Genomic DNA, 21,588 nt, shown 5'->3' on the forward strand with positions numbered 1-21,588 from the left:
GGCAGAACAAATGAAGAATTTAAACACGGAAGTGGCACAACTTAGAGAGAAAATGAATGATTTCCAGGCACAACTGGCGGAAAATAAGCATATAACTCAAGATATGGCTGACCAAATTCAAACAGTAGATACAAAATGTGAGAAAGCCTGGCAGAAAGCAGAAGTGGCCTCTCAACATGATATTACTTGGAACTCCTTAATGGGATTAGAAATGGAAAGAGCTGCACTTATGATAAGATGCCAAAATATAACAGAGTATAGGGAGAAAGATTTGAGGATGGAACTTACAGAAGCTCTTGCTGAATTCTTGGAAGAGGAACCAGTGGAGATGGACAAAGAAATTGATTTAATATACAGAGTTAACTCATTGTATGCAAAGAAAATAAGGTGCCAAGAGAAGTTCATACTAAATTCACAAGACGTACAACTAGAGATCGTATTCTGAGAATGCTTCATGATAAACCACTCAAGATTGGAGACAAGGAGATAAGAGTGCTGAAAGAAATTCCATGGAAGGTACAACAGAAAAGAAAGGAATATATACCTTTAACAACTAAATTAAATGAAGATTCAATCACCTTTCAATGGTTAACCCCTGAAGGAGTTATTTTCCAGTTTGAAGGACAGAGATTTAAAACTGACTCAACATACAAGATGGAGAACTTCAAGGAAAGATATGGGAGGAGACAAGCAAACAGACAGTAAGAAAAAGAGATCAAAAGAGGAAGACAGCACAGAGGAAGATGGAGGAACCTCGACACAAGATTACTCAACAGCATCAGAGGAAGAGGAAGGATCCTCAAAGACTAAAACCCCAAGTCACAAACCGAAACCGATGAGAGTGACAAGACGAAATAAAGATGATAGTAACAAAGAAAGAATATAATGGAGGGGAAACCTATAAAAATCTTCTCAACCAACATTAATGGATTAAACTCACCAGAAAAAGAAAGAAAACTTTTAAACAATTAAAATTTTTAAATGAGGATGTTACCTGCCTGCAAGAAACCCATATAAGAAAGAAAGACCAGCACTATTTGCAATGTAAAAAACTTGGCAATACTTTCTCTACTGCAGATTTGATCAAGAAAAGAGGCATAGTAGCCTACAATAAAAAAGAATTGAAACCAACTTTGATATATTCGGCGGAAGATGGCAGACTACTACTGGTCAAGATCTTTATTGGAGAGAAGACGACTTTACTAGCAACGATATATGCGCCAAATGACTGTCAGGAAAATTTTTTATCCTAATCTGAATGAAATCTTGACAAAGTTTGATTATATGGATATATGTTTAATAGGGGACTTTAATGTGGTATTTGACCAAGTTTTGGATAGGAAAACAACAAAGAAATCTAAGAATTCTAAAGGGCTTCTCCCAAGATCCTTTCTCAGATTGGCGGAAGAATATAAATTAATCGACGAATATAAATTGAGAGCAAGGAATCCAACAGGAAGAGACTACACGTTTTATTCAGACTGTCATAAGTCTTGGTCCAGAATAGATATGTGTTGGATCTCCACAGGCCTAGTACAAAAAGTTAGAGATATTGATATACTTCCCAGAATGTACGCGGACCATAAACCCTTATTATTGAAAATAGCGGAAACAACAAAGAAATTTAGACGAAAGCTGAATACACAACTACTGAAGAATAAAAAATTTCTACAAGATGTTAAAGAGGAAATGAAACATTACTTCCAACAAAATATAAACCCTGAAACACACATGAATATTGTCTGGGACGCAAGTAAAGCATATTTTTTAGAGGATTGGCGATAAGATATGCAGCAAAACAAAGAAGGGAGAAGCAACAACGATATACGGAAATAATGGGAAACTAGGGAAAAAAGGAAAAAGATTTTTAAAAGGATCCTTTGAATGTAAATTTAAAAAGCAAAATTAAAGCTTTACAGAATCAAGTTAACTTACTATCGATGGAAGAAATTGCACAAAACATTAAGTTTGCCAAACAAAACCATTTTGAACATGCAAATAAATCAGGGAGATGGTTAGCTTATAAGCTTAGAAAGGAAAAAGAAAAGAGGCTTATTCAGTGCTTGTATGATGATACAAAGAGAGAAAAGACACGAAAAGATGAAATAAAAAGGTGGTGATTTTTTATAAGCAATTATATAGAAAAGAGGAAATTTCAGTAGAAACCCAAAAGCAGTACCTACAAAATCAAGAGCTACCTAAATTATCAAAGGAGAAAAGAAAATGGCTGAATGATCCGTTCACAGTGATGGAAATAGTGGAGGCAATACAGAAACAAAATAATGAGAAAACCCCTGGACCAGATGGACTCCCAGCAGAATACTATAAAGCATTAGAAGATGTCATTATCTTACCATACAAAAATATGATTACCACAGCACTAGAGGGAACAGCTTTGCCTGAATCATGGATGGAGGCAACGATTTCTTCAATACACAAAGAAGGAACAGATGTGAAGGAGATCAAGAATTACAGACCTATCTCCCTGCTCAACTGTGATTATAAAATATTTGCTACAATATTAGCTACAAGATTAAAAAAAGTATTACCTGGTATAATACATCCGGATCAGACAGGTTTTCTCCCCAAAAGACAACTGAGAAATAATATTAGAATTGCCTTAAATTTATTGGTGGTATTTAACACCGGATAGACTGGCAAAAATGTATAAAAACATGTCAAATAAGTGTTGGAAATGTGGGAAACATACAGGAACATTTTTTTCATATGTGGTGGTCCTGTAAAGAGGTGTTTAGATTTTGGATAATGGTGCACACATTGTTGCAAACTATTCTACAGACTTCAATTCTCTTCAAACCAGAGACATTTTTGCTAAACTGTATGCCAGATATGAACAAAGAACAGAAGTACTTCACAATTCATGTAGTAACAGCGGCCAGAATTTTATTAGCGTTTTATTGGAAACGTCAAATAATACCTCTGCAAGAGGAATTAATAACGAAGATAATGGAAATCGTGGAAATGGATTAAATTAGCTACACTAATGAAAGGACAAATAGAAGAAGACTTTTTTGTTTTATGGACTCCCTTCTACAACTGGATTAAAGATAAATATAGAGACTAAAATGTAATAAATATATAAAGGCAATATTGTAATGAACGATCAGTAACCACAGTTGAATATTCGTCAGGATAAAGTAGGAGGTATGGAGAACTAGAATGTTGATGTAAGCTGACACAATGAATTTTTTGTATTCTTTTTCTTTCTTTTCTTTCTTACCTCCTCCCACCCCATTTTTCCTTTTCCTATTTCTATCTATATGGAAAATTAATTATATATATATATATGTCTTAAAGAGAGCCTCATGGACAGAATGTCATGGATGAAAAACTGGGTAAAATTGCGTCCTCCAAGATCCAGACATTCTGTCCATGAGGCTCTCTCTGAGACATCTGACACATGAAGAACATGTGCTGGGAGATGCAATGGTAGTCAGGAAGGGTAGTTTAAAAATACAGAGCTGGAGGCATGGCAAAGACTTGGTATACAATGGAGCTGTGTGAAGGGTCTGTGAAATGCCAGAAGGGAAACTTCAGCCCATTATAACCTCTCCAGGTCCAAGCCTGGCTCTGGAAGGCAGCTCCAGCCCATTTCCATTCCTCTCTGCCCTGCGGTGGTTGTGATCGCACACAGTTTTAACTGGAAAGGTGAAATTGCCAAAGCCTTTGGGGGGGGGGAAAGATAAAATCAACAAACCCCCTGAGGAGTGATCTTCGCTGGCTGTCTTTTTAAATGATGCTTTCGAGCTAAGATTGCATCTCCCTACACTTGACAAACACACGCCGAGGTGACTCGTGTAGAGAGACTCTAAATATCTCAGGCAAAGCCTTGTACTGTATTGCAGCCCCAGCCGGAAGTAAGAGACAGACACAGGCTTGGATTAAATGGGCCGTTTATTAAAATGACCATAAAGATAAGCGCGGCAAGAGCTAACTAAGTGGTACAGGTCAAGCCATGGGATCAGCCCACTGACCTCCGCCTTGCCTGTCTGGGCGAGCCCCAATGCCCCAGGTGTAGGCCATCTCACGAATGGCTGCAACATGGCCAGCTAGGCCATAGGATCCCCACTCAAGCACCTGTTACGCCCCAGCCGTCTAGCATGAGGTTAGGCCTTGTGCCAGGGGATCCCCTCAGGCGTCTGCCTGCCCGACGGTAGCCGCCACAAGCATACCGCCCTAATGGCAGACCCTGTTCCCCACCCTTGGGGAATGCCACAGGGGCTCACCGGCCCGCACCCTATTCCCAAAATCTCCTGCCAATAAGGTAACTAAACAGCACCACCCAACATAACTCGTAACACTGCCATTAGTGCAAGGTAGGCGAAAAAACCCTTCTCCCAAAGCCAATCAGGGAAAAGAGGAAAAAATTCCTACCTGGCTCTGAATACAGCAGCCGGCTATTCCTGCACTAAAAAAGGGTGAGGTGGGTGAGCCGAGCAATCTACTGCAACTGCCGCAGGGGAGAGCAGAGCCGTTGCGCAATGGCGCTTGGCTCCGCCCCCCTCAGCAAATCCCCGGATGCCCAGGAAGGGAGCCTGTCTCCCTCTCCAGGCGGGGCGGCAAAGGACGGCTCCCAGCCCAAGCGGCGTTACGCCGCGGCTGGGAGAGCCACATAACCACACATCCCTCCTCAGCTTTTAAGATCTCTCCATAACGCTTTGCTCCAGATTTTCTATCTAGAAAGGTAAGTTGTCCACCACCATGAACAGAAACTTTTTTTTGTGGTAGCTAGAAACTCTGGGAATTGCTCTCTAGGTTTTTACCTAGTCTCTTTTCAACAGCAGCGAGTTTTTTCATTTCATCAGGAATTTGAGAATTAGTTTGATTTTTATGTTTCTTTTATATGGTTTTAAATTATTCTTTTTGATTAATTGGATTTATTCTATGTTTCTATTTTTGTTTGGAAACAACCTTAGAAATGTTTTGTTGAAAGATCATCTAGAAACAGAGTAAATTAAGTAGAAAAGAGTGCCATTTTGCTTGAGGCCAGTAACTATTTTAATGTAGTATAATAATCTGTGGCTAGAGTTCATATAATCAGATACATAAGATGGTTCTCCTCAGTTGTCATATACACATACGTTCAGTGAAAAAGAGTAGTTTTAAAAAGGGGAAGGGGAAGGCAAAAAAGTCACATTTGTATGCAGAGCCGAAATGCATACAAGAAAATACAGTTTATTGTCATTTTTACAAAATAAAGGCCAATAAATCTTTTTTAAATGTCATGATGGTAAATTCTTCATTGCTGGGCATATTTATTCAATTCTATTCATAGGTAACTATTCTCACTGAAAATGATGAGGGAACAATCATTTTTGAAAACAGCAAATAATTAATCAGCTCATTTCAATTGCTGGACTTGCTGAGGATGTTAAATAAAAGGAAATATAAAATATGCTGTGAATAAAGTAGATATAATCCTACTGTTATTTTATTTTTTATTTTAAAAACTTACCACATAAACCATAGCACATCTGCTAACAGTAGCAGGGCTGGCCTGAGAGAGGCTGTCAACTTCAAATATCATTCTCATTCCTGATGATAAGTAGATTCTTTCACTATTAGCAAGGCACAATGTTCTGGAGTCGTCTAATGCAGAATTTAAGTTTTCTATCCACATTGGGTCTACTGGCCCATCCAAGATAACCCACTGCCAGTCAATAACAGATTCATCTGTAAAAAAGTATTAAAGTCAAGATTTGCTTTGTATGTAAAAAGACAATCTTCTTGATTTGACCCTCAGCATTTGTGAATAAAGCTTTGGATTGCAGCAGCGGTCTTTTGGCGTGTCCTTAGTGTGCCTTTGCCTTGGAGTTTGGGACTGTTCCCCCTGTCCTTTTGCCTTGTAAAAAGACAACAACAAATTAAAAATAGGGTTGCAATTAGCTGTAACTAAAATTAATCAAATAGTTATTTGTGCAGTCACCTATGGGAGCTATGCATGTACACAGGCCAGTTGCTGAAGATCCTGGAGCTCATCGTAGCACAAGGCAGCAAACCTCTGAATACCAGTGCTAGGAGGAAAGATCAGGGGAAGGCTTTGGTTTGGCTCTGTTTGTTGGTCCCTCCAGGGTAACTGGTTGGCCGCTGTGTTAAGCAAGTTGCTGGAACAGATGGATCACTGATCTGATATGTCAGGTTTCTTATGTTCTTATGACTAACCAACTTTATTGTAGCATAAGCTTTCGAGAGCCACAACTCCCTTCGTCAGATGCATCTGACGAAGGGAGCTGAGCTCTCGAAAGCTTATGCTACAATAAAGTTGGTTAGTCTTAAAGGTGCTACTGGACTCTTTACTATTTTACTACTACAGTCTAACATGGCTAACTCCTCTGAATTTATGTTCTTATGGTGTTCCCTCCCGTTTACACCTTTGTAGTTAAAGAAAATCCTACATGTTGGGAACTGTGAAGTTGGTATCAGTGTTGCCTACAATAGGGCTTTTCAGAAGAAACCCAAACTAAGTTGTGGTGACACCCAATGCTCTAGCTATAAACCTACTTTTCCTGAGTTTCTCTAGAACATCATCAGTTCAGATTCTTCCAAAGGAAATCCCTCAGCTCTAGAATTCAGAATTCAGCTCTAGAGACTTGTGCTGGGTATGTTTTCTCAGGGAAATAATGGAAGCAAATTTCTAACTGTACAATCTGCAACATGCTTAGCTGTGTTTATTTGTTATACTGTCAAATTTATTGGCTTTGGACTGAAAAACCATTGCCAACTTCTTTTCTTCTGGGACTAAATCTTAGAAGCAAGATATACATTCCCTTCTAAATAATTGATATCTGTCATAATGACTTGGCAATTAGCCATTTTTAACAAAAGTGCTGACGAAGGGCAAACTTTCTTTTCCATTAGATTTAATGTTCTCTCTTCTTTATCAATTGGGGCAAAATTAGCTGTTTTTTTCTGATTTTCAAGCATGGATTCTACCATAATGGAATTGGCTGAGAGATGAATGAATAAAAAGGAATATCCATCTTGCTTTGTTTTATACATTTCATTGTGTATAGCAATGGTAGAACCAAGACTGGTTTTTAAAGCAGTCTAGCTGAATTACAGTTGAAAAAGCTACTGTCCCAACTGATTCCATGCTTTTGGTGTTGAACACTTGTCCAAGACTGACCAATCACTTTCAATATAAAGTCTGAGATCATCACTTGGGGACACTGGAATAAGATCTCCAATTGTGTTATCTGGTTATGGATATGATGATATAAATAATAAATAAAGTTATTTATTTTCAGATAACTATTGTGTAAAATGTCTTATACTGTAATATTCAGATTATTTTTACAAATAAAATTATCAAAGCATAGTGTGTAGCAGTTTTAGTAAGACTGCTTAAGTAAAAATTCTTTGAATGCTAAAGTGTTGCATAATTTGCATCAATCATTGGGAAGATAGAAATCGGATAAGGAATTCTTGTTATGTTACTGCTACATTACTTACACTCTAATGAAAAAAGAAAAATACTGTATCTCTCTGTTTACACATTATACTATCAATTCAGTTTCTTTTCCATTGTGTGGGGTGTGGTAGCTAGAAGGATAGCAATACAGGTGATCCTTGTATAATTGTGAATTTGAAGAAGTGACATTTTATGACTCAGATACGGAAAAGAGACTGATAAGTGGTTATATATAAATATTTGAATTGATAGTATACAGTCAAAAAGAGTCCAGTAGCACCTTTAAGACTAACCAACTTTATTGTAGCATAAGCTTTCGAGAATCACAGTTCTCTTCGTCAGCTGCAGAGGAGTTAGCCGTGTTAGTCTGTAGTAGCAAAATCAAAAAGAGTCCAGTAGCACCTTTAAGACTAACCAACTTAGTTAGTTGACGAAGAAAACTGATTCTCGAAAGCTTATGCTACGATAAAGTTGGTTAGTCTTAAAGGCGCTACTGGACTCTTTTTGATTTTGCTACTACAGACTAACACGGCTAACTCCTCTGCATCTACAGTATACAGTGTAAACAGTTAGTTACGGTGGTGTTTTTCTTTTTTTTCACTAGAGCGTTCTGGCCATAACTCTCTCTTTGTTGTACATTACTTACATTGGCAAGAAGAATTTTCAGAGTATTGCAGTACTTCATCAGTTAGGATGACTTCTTGCATATTCACTGTACTAAGCTTTAGCAAAGCAGAAATCAGAACAGTTACAGTGCATGCTGACAAAATAAATTAGGCTTTTATATTAAAAACACAATGATTATTTAAAATAAAATGATAAATCCATTATCTTGGGGGAGGCAGGGTAGCTAGGATAGCAACTGTGAAAGAATTCAATGAATTCTGTGATCCATTTCAGTGATATTCCTGGATTATCAACATACGATCTGAAAATAATGTGCAGTCCCTTGAATCACAAGGCAAATCACAATTAAAATTAAATACAGATCTATCTTAAAAGAAAAGGCAACATAGATGGAACTAGAGAAAAGAAAGATAATAAACTGCCCTGAGCTTTATGGCAGGTTGAGATTTAATTTTTTTTAAATTAATAAATATAAACAGGGTACACACCTAGAATCTAATTTATCAAATGGTACAATACTAGATTGGGACATGTCTTAGGGCCATGCTACACATTACTTCTTTTACTAGTTCTCTACGGAGCCAACCTGTGCTCTATGGAGTCACACAGCAGCTCTGGAGAATGCCTTCTGTTTAAAAAAAGGATAGTGCAAAGGGGCTTGTAAAGCTGCCACCAGGGCATGGAGAGCTTCTGTCTTTCTCCCAAACTTTTTCCCCATGCAAAAAATAGTGAGGAGGGGTGGCATTTCCACCTTTCTGCTACTCCATGTAGAAGCATTGTGTGCACGTGCAGCAGCAGAAATGGGAAAACTCTCCCCCTCCCTCCACTGTTTTTCCACATGGAAAAAAGTTTGGGAGAAAGGCAGGAACTCTTCCTCTCCCGGCGGTAACTGTTCAAGCCAATTTGCACTCTCCTTTTTTAAAACAGAAGTTATTCCACAAAGCTTCTGTGTGACTGCATAGAGCTTGGTTTGGCTCTTTGGTGAACGCATAAATGAAGTAATGTGTACAATGACTCTTAGCTTAAAAGGTGCAGTTAGTGGGGGAAAAGCAGGTTTTTATCCAGAAGCCCAACCCTGAGCCCTGACCTCAGAGAAAACAAGTCAGACTCAGGACCAAACTAAATGTGATAGAGCCCTCACAGCCACCATGGAGATGCTGCTGCCATTTTAAAATGGTTGTGTGCGCGCGCACACACACACCATGGCTGTTTCAGCATTTGAAAAGATCCAAGGAGGCGAAATGATAACACTGTGCTGTAGGATCGATCAGGCCCTCGCAGGATTTTAAAATCTCTTTAAAAGGATGGCAGCATTCTCATAGCAGCCATGAGGATACCATCATATCTAGTCTCTCCCCCACCCCAACATTCAGAATGGTGCACACAGCATATCTAGAAAGTTGAACCAGAAACAAGGTTTTTCTTAGTTCATTTTCAAGACAGGAGTTAGACAAAAAGTGTTTCCTAAGGCCCTAATTGTATAGCTCCCAACAAAAGAAATTGCATTTCATGAAGATTATTTTTAAAAAACTAGGTTTAGGTTAGGTAAAAGATTCAAGGCGGGCACACTGAATAATAAACTTCCAAAACTCACTAGTGCATAAAAAAAGACCAAGTGTCTATATAATATATTTAAAAACTATAATTATTAAAATACTAAACTTACAGTGTACAAGCTCTGGATTTCAAATTTTCCACTGGTGCTTTGGGGTTTTTTTTTAGGTTTTTTTGCTGAAAGTTTAGTAAATGCTCGTACTGCTGATGCTAAAAGACCATCTGTCCATTCCATTGTGTTAGGATCAGTCTGTCCAAAAAGTTCACCAAGACTAGCACTTTTGGGGTTTATTACAAAAGTGTCTACTTTGCCTCTCTTTGAAGTATTCTGAGGAGAAAATAATCCAATAATTATTTGTGAATTAACATCCACCAAAGCAAACCTTCTACTGATGCCTCCTCCTCATGCCCTAAATCTTTGGAACTCTTTGTGCTGAAGGGTTAATGGCAGGATGAGTGATTTTGAAAGAACCAAAAAGAACACAGAAAGAAAAAAAGTTAGTAGAGGTAACAATAGATGTCTCTATAGAAGTCTGAAGAAAACAACAGCAAGATAAAGAAACATGAGTCAAATGTCAGGGATGGATTGGCCCTTAAGGCCAGTGCCCCAGCTATCACCGAGAGGTATATTCAAGCTACTGTAGGCTGGGCAGTTGTCGATGCAAGGCAACAGCCCTGCAGAAACCACTTGAGCCTCCTTGATCCGTCCCCATTCTATTGGAAGGGGGGAAAACTGGGACCCTTTCTAGTATTGTTTTGGCCTTCCAGTTTGCTCCTGGTTAGTGTGTGTAAAAACCACAAGGTAAGAGGATCAAACTGCAGGAAGTGGAAAGGCAGAGTCAGTACCCTAAATATTAAAAAAAGAAAAAGAAAAAAAGGAGTCAGCAAGAATGAGCAGGCATGTGTCTCACTGAAGTCAGCAATGAGTTTGAAACTTGCAGGCTGACTGGTCATAGCTAGAGTCTGCTGAGATGCCAGCCTATGGAAGAAGAGAGGTCCACATAAGCCTAAAACAAAGAGACCAGGATTTAATTAAATGAAGAGAGTAGCTAGCAACTTGATATCACCCTGGCACAACATGTTCACACTGTTACTCTCTTTGGTGTCAGCAACTGAACCTGGCCACCAAAAATGGTGGCTGGCCACCAAAATGGAGTGTATAGATAAGATCTTTTTGCTTTTTATTTGTGAAGATGTTTTTTCTACTTCCAACAGAAGTTACATAAATAGTGGGTGAACAAAATAAAAGCACTTGACTGCTTATTCATTCTTGTCTCCTTAAATATCCCAACATTTGTTACATTGTCACTTTGTTTCCAAGCTCAAATATATTGGAATTGTGCCTACATAAAGATATACCTAATATTATGGTGAGCTTGTAGAAGAACACTCACCACATTTTGGAAAGATAGGCAGTTTTCTCTACCAGATTGAACTCAAGGGAAATCAGTTGTTTTGGATTTGTGTAGCACTGATTGGACTGCCTTTGTGACAATCAAAATCCTGCATCTTTATGTGACAGCACAGCATACATAGATGAAATATGCAGAGATATCATAACCTGGAGCCAGCTGGTTTGTGCCATAGGGAAGCTGATACCACAAGGATAGTCCTGTCTGCAATGTAGCCATGGGGTGTAGGTAGAAAGCATACACACACAGTGTCACCTCAGCCCACTGACCTACATGTTCCAGATTGTCTGAACCCTCAGTAATCAGACCCATAGTATCCACAGGGAAATATAGCACTCTAGAGGCAAAGTTCAGGGGTTTGCACCCTTCCTCATATGTTAGCAGTCAGACCCCTTCATTACATTGAAAGGGCAGTTTATGAATATGGGAAATCATAAACCCCTTCTCCTGTGCTTCAAGCACAGAAAACTGCCTAACTAGGCAGAACAGATGTCAACTCCAGCTGGAGCTGGAAAATGGAAGATTTAAGTCTCACTTACTGTGAAGTTTCCTTTCTCGGTGGTCTATTGGGAGTGGGTCATTCCGTACCAATGGGAAGCAACTCCTCTCCAGTGTAGGGTCAGTCAACTGAATGATCCCGGAAGGGGAGGGGCTTCCTCGGCTCTTCAGTTCTTTTCCAAGCCTTGAACTTCTGTGAGCTTTCGTACTAGTAAATACTTCCCCTTCCACATTTCTGTGTATAACTACATACTAGGAATAACAAACTCAACAACCAACTTTAGTAATATTACTCAACATTAACTATATACACCTTCTGGTTCCCCGTGAGAACCGCAGTGAAGTCTTTTCCTTGTATACCAACTCCAGCACACTCTCCATCTCTGTTGGGTGGGTTGGAATGACCCACTCCCAGACCACCGAGAAAGGAAGCTTCACAGTAAGTGAGACTTAAATCTTCCATTCTCCGGTGGTCTATTGGGAGTGGGTCATTCCGTACCAATGGGACATATAAAAGCAGTGTGTCCCAGGGTGGGTTACTAAAGAATACAGATTTAGAGCGTGTGCTGGAGCACTTGTCTCCCAAAGGCAGCCTCAGCCGAGGCTATCTTATCTATTTTATAATGTCTAGTGAAGGAGTGAACTGATCTCCAGGTCGCAGCCTTACAAATCATCTCCAATGAAGGAGCAGACCGGTAAATGGCCGAGGTGGCTGCTCCCCTTAGAGAATGTGCAGTAATTCCCTCTGGCGGAGTTAACTCCCCAGCTTTATAGGCCAATACCACTCCCTAATCCATCTGCTTAAGGTGGAATTTGAAACTCGTGACCCCAGAGAAGATTGTCTAAAGGACACGAACATAGATTCACCCTTCCTAAATGTACTTGTTCTATCTATATAGAAGCTGAGGGCACATTGGACATCTAAACAGTGCCACTCTCTCTCTATCCTGTGTTTAGGGTCAGTACAAAAGGATGGCAAATTAATATCTGTACCTCTGTGAAAGGTAGAATTGATCTTAGGTATGAAAGTGGGATCTGGCCGTAAGACCACCCTGTCATTGTGAAAAACGCACAATTCCTTATCCACCGATAAGGCATTTAGCTCCGAGACTCTCCTAGCCGAGGTAATCCCCACCAAGAACAGCATTTTTAACATTAATTCCCTTAAAGGGCAGGTTGCCATAGGCTCAAAGGGCTTTCTTATTAATGCCCTAAGCACTAAATTCAGATTCCAAGTGGGAAATCTATGAACTGGAGGTGGATTGAGAAGAGCTGTACCCCTCAAGAACCTCTTAATATGAGGGTGTTGTGCTAAGGATTTCCCTTTCTTACAACCTCCTATGGCAGAAATGACCACCATTTGCCTCTTTAAGGTACTTGTGCTCAAACCCTTTCTCAGGCCTTCTTGTAGAAAAAGGAGAACCTCATGTATCGAAATTGGTAAAGAGCCCTTCTGCCTGCTAGAACACCACTCGTGGTACACTTGCCACGTAGCGTTGTAACTCCTACTCGTCGGTTTCTTCCTTGACGCTAACATGGTTGACACCACCTCCTCAGAGTAGCCAAGTTGACAAAGTTGGCTGCGTTCAATTTCCAAGCAGTCAATTGAAACATGTCTGGTCGTGGATGAACCAGCGAGCCTTGCGTCAGGAGATCCCCTCTGCAGGGAAGATGCCAAGGATCCGCTACTAAGAGGTTCCTCAGTTCCTGGAACCAAGCCCTCCTGGGCCAGTGGGGAGAAATCAGAATCACTTCCGCCCTTTGTTCTATTACTTTCTCCAGCACTCTGTGTAACACTTGAATCGGAGGAAATGCATATACTAGATGTCTTGGCCAATCGCAGTTTAGAGCATCTGTGCTTAATGCTAGGGGGTCCCTTCTCCTGGATATGAATCTTGGAACTTGGCAGTTTTGACTGCTTGCAAACAGGTCTGTGTGTGGAGTGCTGAACTTGCCGCATACCTGTTGGAAGATCTCCCTGTTTAACATCCATTCTCTCTGATCCATTAGACCTCTGCTTAGTTGATCTGCAAGAACGTTGTCTAGTCCTGCCACGTGAACTGCTTTCAAAGATTGGAGATTCTTCTCTGCCCAGAGTAGAATGGCGCAGGCTTCCTTGTGTAGGGTCCTGAACTTGGTACCCCCTTGCCTGTTCAGGTAAGATTTTGCTGTTGTGTTGTCGGTCTTCACGAACACGTTTGTGCCTAACAGATGACTGCTGAGATGACATAGCCCATTCCTTATGGCCCTCAGTTCCAGCAGGTTCATACTCTCGTGACTCTGCCTGTGACCAGGGACCCTGGGCCACTGCGTTCTGGCAGTGAGCCCCCCATCCCCGTGACTGGCGTCCGTTGTCAGCAATATTCTTTTCGGCTCTCTGAGAGGGACCCCCACCAGAAACCTGTGTGGATCCATCCACCACTCCAACTGATGTAGCAATCTTCTCGGCACTGTCACCACTATGTGCTTCTTGCGAATGATGGCTTTTTGGTATGGAAGTAGGAATCACTGAAGAGGACGTGTATGAAACCTTGCCCATTGAAGAACGTCCTGACAGGAAACCATCATGCCAACCAGTTGTGCTAGGTATAAAACCTCCTGTCGCTGGTTCCTCTGAATCTGTAGAATTAGAGACCGTAACTTCTCTTGTCTTTCCGACGACACAAACATCCTGTCCCGAATCGTGTCTATGGTTACTCCCAAGTTAACCAGTCTTTGTTATGGGGTTAATGAGCTTTTGTCCCTGTTGACAACGAAACCATGTCTTTCCAGACAGTCCAATGTTGTTCTTACGGTTTCCAGTCCCATCTGCATTGAGGGGGCCTTGATTAGGATGTCGTCCAAGTAAGGAAACAAGGAGATCCCTTGCAGATGGAGAAAGGCCATGAGCGTCACCAGAATCTTGGTGAAAACCTGGGGAGAGGACTTGAGACCGAAAGGAAGTGCCCGGTATTGAAAATGCCTCCCATCGTATGCAAAATGAAGGAATTTTCAGTGTGTCTCCCTTATGGGGATATGTAGATATGCCTCCGATAGGTCTATAGAGGCGAGCACCTCCCCCTTCTGGATGGCTGTCACGATGGTTTGCAGAGTCTCCATCCGAAACTTGCGGGTCTTTATGAATCGATTCAGCCATTGAAGGTCCAGTATGGCTCTGATGTCTCCATTCTTCTTTGGAACTATGAAGAAAATGGAATATACCCCTTGATTCCTCTGATCTGGATGGACTGGTTCTATTGCCCTGATTTCCAGGAGATGTTGAATCGCCTGAAGTAGTAGAACATGTTTCTGATTGGATGGATTTCTTGGAAGCTGAAAAATCCTGTTGTGTGGTATCGTTTCGAACACCAAAGAATATCCATTTGTTATTGTGTCCAGAGCCCATCTGTCTGAAATTGTCTGATGCCGAGTTTCCACAAACTCATGTAGTCTGCCCCCTATCTGGATGGGGTGTCTTACTGCGTCTCAGTCACACGGAAGTTTCCTTCTTTTGCAGCTTGTGGAATTGTCCAAATTTAGAGAAGGCAGTGGATCTGTTGTCAGCTCTGGATCTAGGTTTCCATCCTCCTTTTGAGGATCTGGACCCCCCGAACCTGGAAGCCTTCCTGGGGTCCCGAAAGGACTGAAAACTCTTCCTCTGCTGGGGCTCCTTCTTCTTAGACGGAATAACCTTTTTCTTCTCTCTGTCTTCTACCAGATACCTCTCCAGTGCCTCTCCAAACAGGTTAGTTCCTTTGAATGGGATTGCCGCCACCTTCGCCTGGGCTGAGGGGTCTACCTCCCATTTCCGCAACTATGTATTCCTTCTTGCCACTACGTTGAACCTCATTGCTCTAGAAAAGAACTGGAAAGCATCCATGGTCGCATCCGCAGCGAAGGCCGTTGATAGGGCAATCTTCTTGACCTCATCTTTGATTTCCTTGGGAACATTGCTCTCAGCTGTGGCTAGGTCTGAAGCCCAGGAAAAGGCTGCCCTGGCAAATAATGAACCAGCCACCAATGCTCTGATTGAAGTTGCTGAGGCATCAAAGTTCTTACGCAGTGTCTGTTCAATCCTCCTATCACAGGGGTCCTTTGGATATCCATCCGCTCCCATAGGCAGAACCGAGTTGGTAACCATGCTAGACACTGGATCATCCACTACTGGTAACTGGATTTCCTTAGCCACAGCTGGAGTAAATGAATAAAATTTGGAAACAATAGGCTGAGTAGCTTTTGATTTCACTGGTATCTCCCATTCTGCCTTCATAATATCATGGAAGACATCAGGAAGTGGCACACCCGTCTGACTTCTACCCTTTTGGGGCAAGATCCGTTCTGACCCACGTGGGAAGGCTGACTGAGTCTCTTTTTTGTCAGCCTCAGAGGGAGTAAGCTCCAGAGCCCTCAACACCTTAGGAAGAAGCCTGGAATAGACCTCTTGGGGGAAAAGACGCACCTGAGGAGTGGCCATGGTGTCTTCCTCTTCTTCTTCTGACAGCTCACCCTCCTCATTGATGGAGGATAAGTCTGACTTTTCAGAGTCAGAGTGCACATCCTCAATAGGGCTAGAGTCTTTCAAAGAAGCTGCTTCATCCCCTTTCCGTCTTTTGGTAGCATGGGGGGAGGGGGATAGCTCTCTCCTCTTGCCTGCCTTCAAAGGGTGAGCATTTTGGGGGCATCTGCCGACCTTGTCTGCCACAGTAGCCCCCTCTCTGAGGAGACCATTCTCCTTCCAAACCTCTCTAAACTCTCTCCTCATTTCAGAGCCAAGCCATGAAAGAATTTGAGTTTTAGCCTCTTGGCCAGCAGCGTCTAAGTCCCCTGTATTCCCCCCAGGATTTATTGGAGCCTGATGAGAGGACACTGAATTAGGGGAACTAGGAAGCTCCAACTCACAAAGGGCGCCCTCTGACCCCTCAGTGGGCACTAACCCTGTCCTTGCAGCCATAATCTCACCTTTCCCTGCCAAAACGCTAATGTAAGGGGGGAAGTAAAATTCGCCTCAGCGGCCTCTTACTGCTCCCCCAACGGTTCGTCTCTCGAGCATGCAATGAGGCTTCTGAAGGACCGCGTGAAGGCTGATGCGAGGCTTGTCGGCCTGTCGTGCCCTCCGCCGGTGTTTACTGACTCTACCACTTCCCCCAGAGCAGGCTCCATCAGGAGGACGATGGCGGGGGCGGGTTCCACACCCGAAGGCCGGAAACCCCGTGTGGGAGTCTAAGCACAAGCTGTGGAAACTGGGCTAGCCCAGCGCCGTCGGCTCCGCTGCTCGCAAGCCTTGCCTCCCGACCGAAGGCTGATGAGGGGAAAAAAGGTCGCAACACCTTCATTTCCCTTGTGAGCCATCCAGCTGCTCTTTCCTTCTTCGTTTTTTTTTTTTTTTGGATTGCGTACTCTATGGAGCACTAACAGTTGACGTCCTGCACCAGGCAGGGCCAGAAAAAACTGAAGAGCCGAGGAAGTCCCTCCCCTTCCGGGATCGTTCAGTTGACTGACCCTACACTGGAGAGGAGTTGCTTCCCATTGGTACGGAATGACCCACTCCCAATAGACCACCGGAGATTTACCAGGTGAGTCAGATTGACTAGTTACCCCTCCATGCCCTGGAGAAGCACTTAAGTAAAATAAAGAGGTCTTCCAAGAGTTCTAAGTCAATCTCATCCACACCCTTCCAATCTTCCTATACTCACCTTCCCAGTCTGGGGTATTCAGGGACCTGATAAGCCTTTCATGTCTAGCAACTGCAGTTCATCAAGCACTCTTCTCACCTACAGTGCCTCCCAGATATGCACAATCATACCTTTCCCAACTCATTGTCCACCTTTGGAGACAGCCATCAAGTCACTGTCTTTGGGAGCAAGATGTCAGTTTTGTCCCAGGATACATTTTGCTCTATAATTGGGCTGCCCTGCCATGTGCTCAGTGTGTGTGTTCTGAACCCATGCATGCATCCTCCCATGCATCTCTGAGCCCTCTCCTCCCCGTTCCATGAGGCACTGGCCATCCTCGCTACTGCTTCTGCTGACCTTGTCTCTCCAGCACTGGTAAATATCACCCTCGCTCTGAAACCACTTTCCCATCTCCTTTGTTTTCCTAGTTAGCTCTGTGTTTATGCTGTGTGAGGTTGTCTGTATGCTTGCCTTTATTTTTCTGTTAATAAAACCATTCCTGTTGAACACCTGCCTGGTTCTTTCAGAGAGTTCTCTAAGGGAACGATCCTGGTATACATTGGTGGAAGATCTCACAGTTATCCCCTCTCACAGTGTCTCCTTGGTCGCTTCCACACGTCCTTAATGAGACAGCCTGCTAACAGAACTTTGGTGGGTTATCTCACCCATTACATACGTCTTCATTTCCCATGCGCGAGCAGGTCATGAAGATACCAAGTTTTGAGCATTTTTTGTGAAACTTGTTTTGTTCCGTTTTCATTTTTGATGCCACTTTTTTCACGTAGTTATCTAACTTATAAATGCATCTGGAGGCTTTTTTGCGCTTCTGAAGTGCCCTCCCACAAATCTCCAACCCCTCCTCTTGACATTACTTCTCCCACACAAGCATCTGGCTCGCATGCGCAAGTATATCTCCTCCTCCCTTTTTTTTTTTTTACTTTTTAAAACGGTCCTTGCGCTATTACAATGCAGTGCTTGCTACATTGGATCACTCAGCAATCAGACTATCAGTTTAGGAACAACATTGGGAACAGAATGCCATTTCTGATTTTATTTCAAACTAGCATTAAAGCCTTGTGTTTTGGAAAATACAACAGCTCCTAGCAGCGCTTCCCCCACCCCCGCACCTCTCCCCAAAGCATCAGTCAAGAGGGAGATGGGGAAGAGAGCAGGGGCTCCCTCTTCCTCTCATCCCTCGGCCACCAATTGGCTTGTGCAGCCCTCCCAAGACCCCATGGAGGCGGTGGGGAGCACCACCCCCACTGCCGTGGGACATTGGGAGGGCCTCGCTGCCACAATGAGCCTTCCCGCAGCCTGTGCTGATCTCTCGTTTTGCCCCCACTTGCTTCTTATCCCTGCATACTGCACCTCCATGGGGATAAGGCATGAGTGCTAGGGAACATGGTTTGCCTTTTACACAGTAGGATATGAAATCGTGCGATTGCACTACTCTACTGTTCGCATACTTATTAAACACTTTTGCATTTAAAACTTTGGAAAATCTGCGGTAGAGCATGCCCAGTTTCTACAGAAACTGAAAGACAGGACAACAATATAGTGCAATCCTGCATGTGCTCAGGAAAAAAAAGGAAAGTTGGGGTGGGACTGCACCAACGTCATTTGTGACAAGGTGCAGAAAGAATGCGCTTTCTGTTTTGGGACCTTTTTTCCTTCCACTACGAACACACACAAGAAACGCATGAGGACGCAGCATATGGAAGGTGAGTTATGAAAGCGGGTTGGGAAGACTCGGCTTCAGGACAGAGAAAGCTCGAAAAAAAAGGAACGTGTGGAAACGACCCTTGTATGCTAATTTCCCCAACTCGCAAGGAGACCCTCCCTTTAGGGTAACATATAAGCAGAGGAAAAAAGCTTCAAGGCTTGTAAACCAAGACATGCTGCCGTTCTCTCACTCCCCCCTCCCCTTGTCTTTCTCCTTTCTACCTTTCTGCTTATGGGCATAAGGATTAAACTTTTCAGTGATATCTAGATAACACAGTCATTTTAATCATAGAGATATGATAATTCCCATGTCAGATCCTGCATAAACTGGAAAAATCAGCTCAGGAAGACCACAGTTCTTTATATACTTCCAGTACACTGTTGAATAACTGTTCAAACCTATTTAGTTTATCCAAGAAGAGAAAGTGTTTCTCATCTGCGGTATCCACCCTGACATACACAGCAACCACAGTAAGGGTCGTTAAGGATATTCTTTGATGAAGTCTTAAAGCCAAAGATAAAGATGTGCATCTCTACCAGCCTACCTGAAGTCAATCAAACATTCATCCATTAGTTTCCTGCTGCATAATCAAGTACATTACTTCTCAATCAGCCAGAATTAAGGGGCATGAGGCAATCTAAAAGCTACCAAGCATCTATATTAAACAACCTTATTTGCATCTTGCATAGGTAATCTATATATATAAAGACAAGTGTCCTGACTGACTCATCATCGCCCAGCCCAAACCCCTGGATCTAGAAACATGAAATTTCGGGAAACATTCCTTTTATGATATAAACACCCATTAAGAAGGGATTTTAAGAAATTCAATGCAACAGACGTAGTTATTTTAACATTCACTTTCCATATCTTATTCCATTGTACCATATCAATACTATATTCTAAGTTCTGTGCCCATAAATTTTACATTTTTCCACCCCTTCATTCGTCTTCATCTGCATTAGAAATAAGTACATTTTCTTAATCATTTTTTCATCTGAGTCACATAGCAATTTTTCAAAGTCCTTTTGTTCTAAATTGAAAACCTCCCATTTTTTAATCTTTGTTATACCTAAATTCAATCTGGGCTCTTGACCACCAGTCTAAATTAATACCTTGTCTCTGTAGTTCCTCTTTTGTTTTTAACACTCCTTTATCATCCAAAAGTTCTTTATATCTAATAATCTTATCTTGTGAAAATTCATTTGGCTGAGTAAATGCTCCTAATGGGGAGACCCATTGTGAGATTTTGGAATATATTAGCGGTACAATTCCTTCCCATGTTGTTATAAGAGATTTTCTTATCAAGTGATTTTTAAAATATTTATGTCCAGTTGTTTTTCCATACCATATAAACGCATGCCATCCTAACTGTAGGTTATGTCCTTCAAGAGCTAAAAGTCTTGAATTTTCCAGCAGGATCCACTCCCTCATCCAAACTAGGCAGCACGCTTTATGATCAATTTTCCAGTCGAGTAAGGCAAGGCCCTCATTCTCTTTCAAGCCTTGAAGCGTTTTCAATTTAATTCTTGGTTTCCTTCCTTGCCAAATAAATTTAGATGTAATTTTATTTAGTTCCTCAAAAAATAATTTGTTAATACCAATGAGGATGGTTTGATAAAGAAATATTATACGTGGTAGTATATTCATTTTAATGGTTGCAATCCTTCCGATCAGTGAAAGTTGTAATCCTTTCCATCTCTCCAAATCTCCCTTGATTTCTTGGAGGAGTTTCATATAATTGTTTTTCATTAGTGAACTGCATTTAAAGTTAAATATATCCCAAGATATTTTACTTTCTTTTCTAGTTGGAATCCTGTCAATGTGATTAGTTCCATCTTTTGCTGTATAGTCATATTTTTAGTCATCACTTTTGTTTTTTGGTAATTAATCTTCATTCCTGCCATCCAACCATATTCCTTTATGTGTTTCATTAATTGCTCTATTGAGCCCCGTGGTTCCTCTAGTATAAATAGTAGGTCATCTGTAAATGCTTGTATTTTATATTTATGTCCTCTGACAGATGCTCCTTTTATTATAGGGTCTTTTCTTATAGTTCTTGACAATATTTCCTGCATCAAAATAAATATTAATGGGGAGAGCAGGCAGCCTTGTCTTGTCCCTTTTTCTATCGATATTGGCTCTGTCAGATCATCAAAAATAATTATTCTTGCTTTCTGTTTCTTATATATAGTTTCAATAGCTTTTATACATTCCATTCCAAACTCCATTTCTTTCATCTGTTCAATAAAGAATTGCCAATTAACTTTGTCAAAAGCTTTTTCAGCATCCAGGCACACCAACGCCATCTGTTTTTCCGGATGGGCTTCATAATATTCCAATAAATTTAAGACAATTCTAATATTATTTCTCAATTGTCTTTTGGGGAGAAAACCTGCCTGATCTGGATGTATTATACCAGATAATACTTTTTAAAATCTTGTAGCTAACATTGTAGCAAATATTTTATAATCACAGTTGAGCAAGGAGATAGGTCTGTAATTCTTGATCTCCTTTGCGTCTGTTCCTTCCTTGTGTATTAAAGAAATCGTTGCCTCCGTTCATGATTCAGGCAAAGCTGTTTCCTCTAGTGCTGCGGTAATCATACTTTTGTATAGTTAGATAATGACATCTAATGCTTTATAGTATTCTGCTGGGAGTCCATCTGGTCCAGGGATTTCCCCATTATTT

The 21,588-nt window shown here is 41.5% G+C and overlaps 1 protein-coding gene across 1 annotated transcript in view; it reads right to left on the minus strand.

Moving 5' to 3' along the window:
• DNAH14 (dynein axonemal heavy chain 14) overlaps positions 1 to 21,588 on the minus strand; it is a 447,800-nt gene that overhangs the window by 245,433 nt on the left and 180,779 nt on the right. The window contains exons 34-36 of the mRNA XM_054972406.1: positions 9,726 to 9,927; positions 8,079 to 8,154; positions 5,477 to 5,694 (exon numbers count right to left, since the gene is read on the minus strand). Coding sequence (XP_054828381.1) covers positions 5,477 to 5,694; positions 8,079 to 8,154; positions 9,726 to 9,927 — 496 coding nt within the window. The remainder of the gene's footprint in view (positions 1 to 5,476; positions 5,695 to 8,078; positions 8,155 to 9,725; positions 9,928 to 21,588) is intronic.

Source organism: Eublepharis macularius, chromosome 1 (genome assembly GCF_028583425.1).
Source record: "Eublepharis macularius isolate TG4126 chromosome 1, MPM_Emac_v1.0, whole genome shotgun sequence".
NCBI classification, from domain to species: domain Eukaryota; kingdom Metazoa; phylum Chordata; class Lepidosauria; order Squamata; family Eublepharidae; genus Eublepharis; species Eublepharis macularius.